Genomic DNA, 10,096 nt, shown 5'->3' with positions numbered 1-10,096 from the left:
CAGCAGGACAGCTATGGCATTCCTTATGACCACTTCGCTTGTGGCTGGAAATGAAACTATTTAAAAGAAACACCATGGAAAGTGAAAATAAATACCATTCCCGTGTGAAACAGCAGGAAAAACACCACAGGAGCTGGCATTTGCCTATTACATGGAATGAACCTTTCCTGTCACTTGGAAATTTCAGAGGGGAGCCTCAGCACCTGCAAGGATTTGGACCTCCATGCCGCTGCTCGCCAAAATGAACATGCAGCATTAGCAGTGTCCATCGCTGTGCTCTGCGGACAGCACTCGAGCTAGGGACAGAAAATACCTGGCTCCCTCATCTATTCCTCCTAGACACTGTTTTCTAATCCTTAACAATTTCAATGTCCTGTGAAAGGAGGTTCTTGCAACCTCTCCTTACAATGTATTTCCCAACCAGCTCCTCCTTAGGAAAGCTCCTGGTAATCACCCCAGCTTTCCCCATGTTTCCTTTCTTACCAAAACTCGCTCTGCATAAGAAAGGTGTTAAAACAGGAACGCATTTTGCCTGTTTCATCTCCTAGCTTCTATAAAGATGAGTGCATGTTGCCACTGGTACAAGTGGAAAACTGGAAGTTTTGTTTGACAGCCGGTGACTTGCTCAAGGTCACAAAAGAGCCTCAGTTGCAGAGCTGGGAACAGAATTTGGTATCCTAATTCCTAATCTGGCAGCCTCACCACAACTCTCATCACGCAATCAAAAAGCTCCTTTTAAGGAATGCTTTTGTGACTAAGAGAAAATTCAAGGCATTAGAAGAAAGAGTCCTTTTAATTTGCCTTTGTTCAAACATTTATGCCTTTTGCTATATGGAAAACATGATTTAAACAAGATACAGGATTACAGTATCATGAAAGACTCTAAAATATTTGAAAAACAGAAAAGAATTATGGCTGCATTTAGGACTGTACTGATCCCAGGCATCAAGAAGCAAGCAATTAGATACTCCTTTAGTTTTATACATAGCATAAGGAATAAGTAAAGACCAGCATCTATTGTAATCTAGTCTGAATCCTTTATACAGCCTTTCACATTTCCGAAGAATACTACATATAACAGGAAAAAATTTCACAGCTTTTTATTAAGACTTCATTTTCTGAAGGTCCTAACTTGTTGCACCGCAAGTTTTTCAAAAAGCAAACCCAAACCCTTAAGCTGCTAAACTCAACGGGAGATTGCCCTGACCTGAAACAATCTGGGGTTTGGTGTGTTCTTCCTTGAAGAACAGCTCAGTAGTTCACCAGCTCTCCCAGGATACGTCAGCTTTGATATTTAGAAACTCTACAAGATAGTTTTATGTTTTAGGACAGCACCTCTTGCTTGCTTCCTCTCCTATGTAACGGAATACTATAATTTGGCAACAGTGGATAGAAGCAAATGAGTGTACTGAGAACCAACGTTACTGAAAAAATGTATACAAAATAATCTGAGCTGTACAAGCTGAAGTAAGCAGAAAATGACAAATATAAATAGGATAAACAAAAAAAAAATCAATGTAAATTTAAACCAATCCTTTGGAAAAAGACTGTTGCTTCTCTCTTTTTTAACACAACGGAAGAATTCCCAAAGTGCAGCAAAAATTCCTATTGACAGCATTGCTGCTATCATGAAAGTAGCTGGGAGAATCCAGGGTAAGAGGTTTGTGACTTAATTTTACAATAGCATGTATTTTGCTCATTAAAGTGACTAAAATTGCAACGGCAGAGCTGGGGAAATAAAATGCAGGGACCCACTCCCCATCCCTGAAGTCCCAGCCCAGCCTGTAAAATGTCTGTGCCTTTAAAGCATTTGCAGTGACAGGAGGCCTTGTGTTTGCAGATGTGTTAGCCACTTTTTGATTTGATCTTTACGCAATTATTTTGATAAAGAAAGTGTTTATCTTGTTGACACTATCACTGCAGTCAATACCTAATGGCCCCCATAGTTAATTTCCTTATAAATATTTAACTTAATAGAAGTCCTCCCTTGGGGTTATAGTACTTTTGACACTTGTATAATCTGAAACAAATCCTCTTTTTTAGTCAAACAGACCATGTTACACACACAGTTGGCTAGCTATTTACAAAGCACCCAATTAAATCCTACTTAATTCTCCCACTCTGACTATCCCATTGCACTAGTGTGCAGGCTACTGATCACACGAGATGCGGATCTTTCACTGACCCTGGACACAAGTTTACAGCCAGCAGGACCTGATTTTACAAGAGCTTGCAATGAAAACAATCCACCCGTCAAATGCTATATTCAAGTAGTGAGGAGAATGTGCAAATTCAGAGGATTGAAGAAATAAGCTGAAGAATCACAGTTAAAGACAGGTAAATCTAGTTTAATGTTCACATGTAGTAGTTACACATCACAGAGATTAAACAGGATTTTAACTGTAACATAGCTGCAGTGAAATGCAAGTAATTTCGTACTAGAAAAATAATCTTGACGCAGTTATCCGATTTTTGGTCTACTCAAGTTCATTTTAAGATGAATTTACATTACTGATCATAATGACTTTGCCCATGTGCCCTTCTGCAGTTCACTATTAATACTCTTTGGACGAAGGAAACAGCAACTGTTTTTGTTAATGGTTTGCCCTTTGGCTGCAAGCAAGAGAACGGTTTTCAGTTTTTAAGCAATTAATAAGCTGTAAGAACACAAATTTGAGAAAAAAACCTTTTTGTGCTAAATGAAGTTACCGAACAAATTTCTTGATCTAATTCAAGAGCAGATTTAAAAAAAAAAACAAAAGCAAAACCAAACTGGTAAGAGATCTAAAGCATTGCCCCCGTAATGCAAAAAAACTAGATAGAATTTTTCTTGTCTCAGTAAAAAACCACATCTTACTGCTACTTTTATAGAATGCACTAAAAACCCCTGTGCCTAAATGACAAAAGTGTAGTCTCAAAATGTATAATACACTTACAAACATCTTTAGTCTAGATTGAGGAAAACACATTGTATGGACTCCAAACAAGTTTATTTGCAATTAGACACCTCATGCAATCATGCAGGACCACTACCTAAAGCTGCAACTCTCGAATCTAAAGGACATTTGGGGACAAAAAAAAGTCCTTAACATTTAACATATTTCCATATTAGCAGCTCCGTACTTGAGCTGTGGTTTTCTAAAGAGATATTCCCAGAGATTAAAAAAAACATACACACCTTTATAATATTTACAAAAAAATATTTAATTAAAAATATTTTATAATTACAGTAGTCTATTAAAGCATATACTTTTCTCACACTTATAGAACATCTCTATATATACACAGTATGAAATGTCACTCATTTGTCTATACAATATGTAACATTCCTGCAGGGAGAAGAAAGTTCCCTGGGCCCCAATAAAATCCATCTATTTTAAACAATAGATGTCAAATATATCTACAAATGCTCTGGGAGATTAGTAAAGCTTCAAGATTCGGCTGCTCGGTCCCTTAAGAGTTACAAGGTTTCTAAAGACTAGTTTAGGCTCGGTCCTCTATCCCGGGGCAGAGTCGCAACTTTTCCCGCTGCCACCGTGGGACACGGCGCCGCTCACAGCTGGCCGGGAACGACGAGAAGAGACGGAACCAGGGGGGAAGGGGGGGAAGGACACGGGGAGCTGGGGAGGGGGGGGACCGCTACGGACGTGCAAAATGGTGAAAAGGCTTGGCTCTGCCGGGGTGAAGCATGGGAACTGCTCGGGGGGTTGGATGGCTCCTTCCTCCGGTGCGGCGGGGCAGGGCCGGGCCCCCCCGCCGCCGCCCGCCCCCCGCGCTGCCTCTGCGCGGCGCGGCGCCGCCGCACACCTGTGGGAGAGGAATGAATAGAGGGGGTGTGTGAACCGCTCCGCTCCAGACCGACTGGCGCCACCAACAAAACACAAGACATGCTTGATCAACAACCCAAAACAAACCAGGTCAAACAACAACCGCAGCTCCCAGGCTGGGCCAGGCGGAGGGAGGGATGCGCAGCTGCACGCCGCAGCCAGAGGCGCTCCGGGGGGGAGGGGGGAAACCCCAACCACCCGGTAGTTAGGGAAAATAAAATAACCACCCCGTAATTAAACATAAAACCCCAAAGCCGCCTGCAAGTACTTCTCGCCGGGCTCTGGTCCCCCTTCAGCAGGCTTCCCGCAGGATGCGGAGCGCCCGGGCGCTGCGCCGCGGAGGGCTGCGCTCCCCCCGCCCGCGGCCCCGCGCCCGCCCGGCACTCACCTGGGGAGCGGCGGTCAGCGGCAGAGGATGCTGTCCCCCGGCTTGTTAACAGAGCCTGCCTGCGCAGCAACCAAACACGGCAAATTAACAACTGGGGAGAAACGACACGGAGACCCCCGCCCCCCCATTGCCCAGACCCCCTCCTGCTCCACGCACCCAGACACCGTCGGGAGCGCTCAGGGAAGCCCCCGGGGATACAGAGCCAAGGGGGTCACCGCAGCGCTGCGGCAAGCCCGGGAGCGCGGGGTGCCGGGGCACGCCGCTGGGCTGCCACCGTGGGTCCCGTACCGGGGAGTCGCTTCCCACTTCCTGCCCCTCCAAAGCACGCTGCGGTCCATGTGCACAGCCCCCACAGCCCCTCACACTGGCTACACGGCGCGGAGGCTGGCAAGCGCAGGAACAGCGCTCCTGTTCCCGGGTGTGCAAACACGCCGGCTACAGGTACTCCCTGGAGAGGCCGTAATTACACGGTACACACCGTGCGGCTGCCTGCCCGCACCGAGGGGATGCGGGCACCCACCGCGCACCGCCGGGGCGTTCCCGCGGCCATCCGCCCCGTCCCCTTCGGGAGCTGCGGCTTCTCGGCAGAGCCACGGCTACGAGAGGGGCGGCACATCACCGGGGCGCTCCCGCGGCGGCCGGCGCTGACCATCGCGCCGCTCTGCTCCGCAGCCCGCTCCCCGCGCTCGTGTATCACGCACCTCTTACCGGGTCAGTGTTCAGGGCAGTCAGCGGGGTCCTGGGGGTGCCCGCGGGACAGCTGCCTGGGTGCAGAGCGGGCGGCGGCGGCTGCTGCCGGAGCAGCGCTGGGTGCGTCTCCAGAGCCAGCTGCAGGTCGAGGATGTAGTCGATGACGTGCTGTAGGATCTCCACTTTGCTGACCCTCTTGTTGGGCGGGATGGTGGGCACCAGCTTCCTCAGCCGGCTGTAACAGTCATTCATATCGCACTGCAGGCACAGCGCCGCCGGCTCCTCGCCCGACGGCGGGCTCCCCTTGCAGCCGCTGTGCTCGGCCAGGCACCGCAGAGCCGGGTGCCCCCCGCCGCCGCCCGCCACGCCGGGCTGCGCCTTGCGACTGGGGTGCCGGACGGGGCTCACGGCTTTCATGCTGCCGCAAGGAGGGAGGGAAACCTCCCTCTCCACCACTGCCGCCTGCTGCCGCCGCTGCGACCTCGGGAAGCCGCGCACGCACCGCCCGCAACGGGAGCGGAGCGCGGCCGCAGCGCCTCGATGGCGTTAACAGCGGCCGCCCCGGGAACGGAACCAGAGGCGCTCGCAGAGCCGCGCCAACAGCGGCACCGCAAAGCCCCCGCGTTCCGGAAAAAAAATTAATTTTTTTCTTAAGATGAAGAGCCCGTGCTCCGCAGCCGCTCGGCCGCGAACACAACCACCTCTGCTGCCGCCGCTGGCGCGGGCCCGGGGAGGAAGGACTGCGGGAATGCGGGCGGGACCCGCCGCCCGGCGGCTCCCGGCGCCGTCCCCGCGGTCCGGAGCGCAGCCCCGCGCGACCGGCGCCGCTCCCCGCCGCCCGACCCGGAGCGAGGCGGCTGCACCCGCCCTCCCATCCCCACCATTCCCTTTCGCGGGAGGGCTGGCATCTCCTCGGGTGGCGAATCGCATTTTTTTCCTCTCGGTGTAGGAGACTTAGTCCAGCTTTACACGTTTTTTTGAGGGACTTGGGGACGCTGGTTTACAGGCAGGGAAAATCCCAAGCAAAACTTGAGGAGCGTGGGGGAGAAGCAAGGAGGAGGGTTTAGGGACTTCAAGCAAAGCAAAGCCAGGGAACATTAAATTAGAGCACATAACTATTAAAAATGCATGGAGATGGAGTATTTAAAATTCCTCCATGACATATAATATTAATCCGTTTTATGTAAAATTCATACCTGTAACTTAATTTGGTCCATTAATGCACCAGATCACGTATTAGTAGATGTACCATGTTTTAAATATGATGCTGGAAATGTCCAGAGTTCTGTACTTGGAGACAGAGCATTAAAATTAACAGACATATACTCCTGAGTCCTGCTCAAGTCATCTTGTGGCATATTGTAACCTTTTAATTTAATAATGCAGTGTTGAAACTTCCTGTTAATTCCTGCTAAGGATTAAGAGCCACTGTGTATTTGAATGGGACGCCGGTGTAAGAAACTTGGCTCCCGACCCTACAGATGCCGCAGCACTGCAAGCTGTCCGTGAGCGAAGCAGGGCTCATTGCCCGGGCAAAGGGCTGACGGAAGGAGTAAAGGCTGCAGGATCTGCCCCTAAGCTTGTAAGTCTAACCCAACAGAAGGGAAGAAATCCATAATGGTGATTAATGATTACATGTCCCCTCCAAGCTTAGTCACACCGGGTGATATATAAAGGATACAGTGGGAAGCTGTCAAACCCAGAACTTGAATGAGGAGTGAGGCTGGATCATCTGAAGCGTATAATGAAGCACACTTGCATTCTCTCTCACCTCTTAAAGACACGTTTGGAGGCTCTGCTTTGAAACACCCACACTTGTTTTCCTTATTTCGTCCCATATCGCCACTGCCATCCATGGCTGTTAGGCTCCTCTCAGCTTAAAATCCATGTGTGTGGTGTAAATCTTTGAGGTGTAAATCTAGACCTCAGTCTAGATGTATGCTGCATCACGAGGGTGTGATGGGAAGGTGTATTTCCATTACCTATGGGCTGGGTGATCCCAGTTCTGTTGTAGTCATTGGTTTTATTCAGTGAAACTCCTTGAGTTGCCTTGCAAGCACAAGTCTTAAAGTGTGTATTATGGTTACCTTGTCTGTTTTCTGGAGTCCTGGCAATATGGACAGATTTGATGTGCTGTCTAGAAAAAAAACCCCAACATTGTAAATTACGATGTATTATGGTTACCTTGTCTGTTTTCTGGAGTCCTGGCAATATGGACAGATTTAAAAAAACCCAACATTGTAAATTACGATAAAAATGCAGGCTCAAATCTTGCTGGTGCCATTTAATTAAAATCGACATGAAACTAGATATATTGAGCTGTTCTGTTTGTACTGAATCCCCTCTGGGAGCTTCTCTGATCTCACTGGAAATCTCTGGGAAACCCCAATATGTAACTGGTTCCCCTCTAGTCCTCCCAAGCTAATTTGGACAGATTATTTCTGTACACGCACACAAACACGCACATACACACACTCTGGAGCAGCAAATCCACTGAGACCACACTGGCTCTTGAAGATGACTCAGTATTTCTGTAAACTCATGAAGAACCATGAAATGCCCCACCACCTTTTTTTCCATCAGGCTACTTCCATGGCAGAGAGTACAAAGGAAAATCGGAGGGTCGGCAAGCGCTGAAGTTGCAAGAGGATTGTGTGTGTTCGTGTAGTTAATGTATCACAGCAGAGATTTGTGGGAGAGGGAAGAACAGCCCTCCCCTTCAACTACCCTATAAATATTCAGGGTTTTCCTCTAGTAACTCCCTTTGATACTCATGAAGCTGATACATGCTAGTCGGACATGCTCGGCTGAACAATACGCACCAATTCCCTGTCAACAACAGGTCTGCTTTTGCTCTCCTTGAAGCCAATGGTGGTTTCGTCATTGACTTAAGTGGGACCAGGTTAGGTTGGCTGCTTTTTTCAAAATTTAGGGTGGATGTGCCGAGCAAATTACTTTAGGAACGGGTTGGAAAACTCAGAATGTTATCCATCTAGGTGGGCATAGAAAAACTCTTCATCCCTAAAGAGGCTTGTACACAAGAAAGAGGAACAGTGGTTATGTTCATGCTTTTGTCCTATTAATAGCAATATTTTTCATGACATGAGTATATAGGGATTAACACTTCCGTTTTTCACCAGACTAAGTTTGGATTTTTAAATAAATTCTGTGCATCTTTAAACATCTGGTCCCTTTCTGGCTGGCTGGCTGAAGGAGTTTATCTGTCTTGGCTGGGTTTTTCTGTGCTCTCTTCCCACATCCAGAGTCAAGATTCATTTCCATTGTAAGAAACTCTTGCAGTATTACCCCCAAGATCCTTGATAATGCTTGATTGGACCAGTTAGATCTATTAAAAGAGAATCAATGAGTTCAGACCACATCATAGGTGTTCTCTGAAGATTAGAAAAGTCACTTTTGATTCAAACCCAAAGTAAAACAAGTTGAAAATGAAAATGAAATGACTGGACTTGTATGCCCTTGTGTCATGAGGATAATCCCATTGAATTTAACAGGAATGAATAATGTATTCTGAATTTGTCAGCACAGGTCTGAGTATATGAACACGCCACTGACTCCAGGTGAAAAAATAAACCTGAGACAGTGATGCTGTTTCTTGAGTCATGGCACCAGGGAAGGAGGACAGTCCGTCCAAGCACAGAATGTGTGACATTTCTTCTGACAGCACTCTGGATCCACAGATGTTTGTGCATGATATGATGCCATTGAACCAATACATTAGTTAAAATAGTCTCTGGAGAGGTAAAATTTGAAGGCAATTCATTAAGGTATGCAGAGGGAAGCAAGCAATCAACGTGGTTACTTACACAAGGTTACTTGCTATACCTACCTTAAGAGGGCATGAAATGCACACAAATGCTGAATGCATTTTTATTCTTAAGCAGGTTATGAAACAGTGGTTCAGTCAAGTGTCCTCGTTTTTGAGCTTGGGGCACACTGTGTCAGAGCAGTGCAGTAAAATCCCAAGCTTTCCTTTGCTGGAGGCTGATAACTGGTGTGACAAGTTTCATCCTGGTGGGCATAAAGTTACATGATACCAAGACCCCCTGCTCCCCATTCCTGTTGACTTCAGCAAGCAGCCAGAAACTCAGGATCTTGGAGGAGCTGCTCAACACCTAGAAGGGCTGATCATTAAAAAAGCATTATAAATCTCTGAATGGTTTATGGTTTATGAGGGAAATAGCAATTGATTCCTCAGTGGTGCCATTACTCTCCACTATTGCTATCATTCAAAAGGCAATAATGTTGGTTATTTACCTTCAATTAAAATATCTAGTTAGTTGTGATGTCATTTAAAATAGCAGTATAATGTGTTTAGTGCTCCCTTATCCAACACCATAGATAAACTCCTCTTGGCAACAGGGGATAGTGATATGAAATGAAAAATTGGGCGGGGGAGTGAGATGGAGGAAAGACTGTGTAAATCTTTAACTGGATTATTATTCCTACACGCCTGTGTGTCCCTTTGGACAACAGGCTGGAGGTGTGACTGCAGCCTCCTTTGTAGCAATGTCCTGTGGATCCTCCCAATGGGTCAGGGAAAATCCATTGGGCATTCAGGGAGTACAGAGAAGTCACCTCACTCTGCAGAGTGTACCAATGGACTGAAATCCATGCATCTTCTGGCACCACTCCTCACCAGGGATAATTCATCACCAAAGCTCTTGATCACCAGAACTTCACTTAACACAGCCCTTTCCCCAAATAACACCAGCCATCTTCAGTACTGTTGTCCTTATACTCCTCAAACCCAGGATCTAAATACAACTCATACACTTTACTAAATGTGTGTGTGTGGGGGGGTTGTGTTTTTTTTTTTCCTCATTTTCTGGTTGTGTTCATTACAGAAATTTCTTCTCAATAAGAAAACCTAAAAGATTCTCAAGACCTTCAATTTCTCAGTGCCCCCTTGCATGAAGTTTAATATAAAACAAAAAGAAAAATAGTTGTTGATTGCTCACAATAGCTATTCACAGAGAAAAGAGAATTAATTTTTCTTGCATGTTCATGTAGTTCCCCAGGTTAGAGTACCCTTCTTATGAGCGGAGCATACTCCTGCCCACTACTTTATTCTTCCCTTCAGGTTTGTATGCTACAAGAAACTTATATAGCAACAGATATAACACAGAGATGAGGAACAGAATTTAAACAGCCCTTCTCCATGGCTTGATGG

General features: G+C 46.9%; 1 protein-coding gene across 2 annotated transcripts; it reads right to left on the bottom strand.

The window, feature by feature from the left end:
• Positions 1–2,327: 2,327 nt before the first annotated feature.
• ID4 (inhibitor of DNA binding 4, HLH protein) lies at positions 2,328–5,611 on the bottom strand. Of its 2 annotated transcripts, none has more exons than XM_039712213.1 (3): positions 4,924–5,611; positions 4,216–4,274; positions 2,328–3,807 (listed from the first exon to the last, which is right to left on the bottom strand). In XM_039712213.1, the coding sequence occupies exons 1-2, from the start codon at positions 5,320–5,322 to the stop codon at positions 4,230–4,232; spliced, it is 444 nt and encodes a 147-aa protein (XP_039568147.1). In that variant the 5' UTR covers positions 5,323–5,611; the 3' UTR covers positions 2,328–3,807; positions 4,216–4,229. The 2 variants fall into 2 exon arrangements, with proteins under 2 accessions (XP_039568147.1, XP_039568148.1); XM_039712214.1 differs by having other exon boundaries at positions 4,917–5,610.
• Between the last annotated feature and the right edge of the window lie 4,485 nt (positions 5,612–10,096).

Source organism: Passer montanus, unplaced genomic scaffold (genome assembly GCF_014805655.1).
Source record: "Passer montanus isolate IOZ18808 unplaced genomic scaffold, ASM1480565v1 scaffold26, whole genome shotgun sequence".
NCBI lineage: Eukaryota > Metazoa > Chordata > Aves > Passeriformes > Passeridae > Passer > Passer montanus.
The sequence above is the reverse complement of the archived record's forward strand: the minus strand, read 5'-3'. Positions and strand labels throughout refer to the sequence as shown.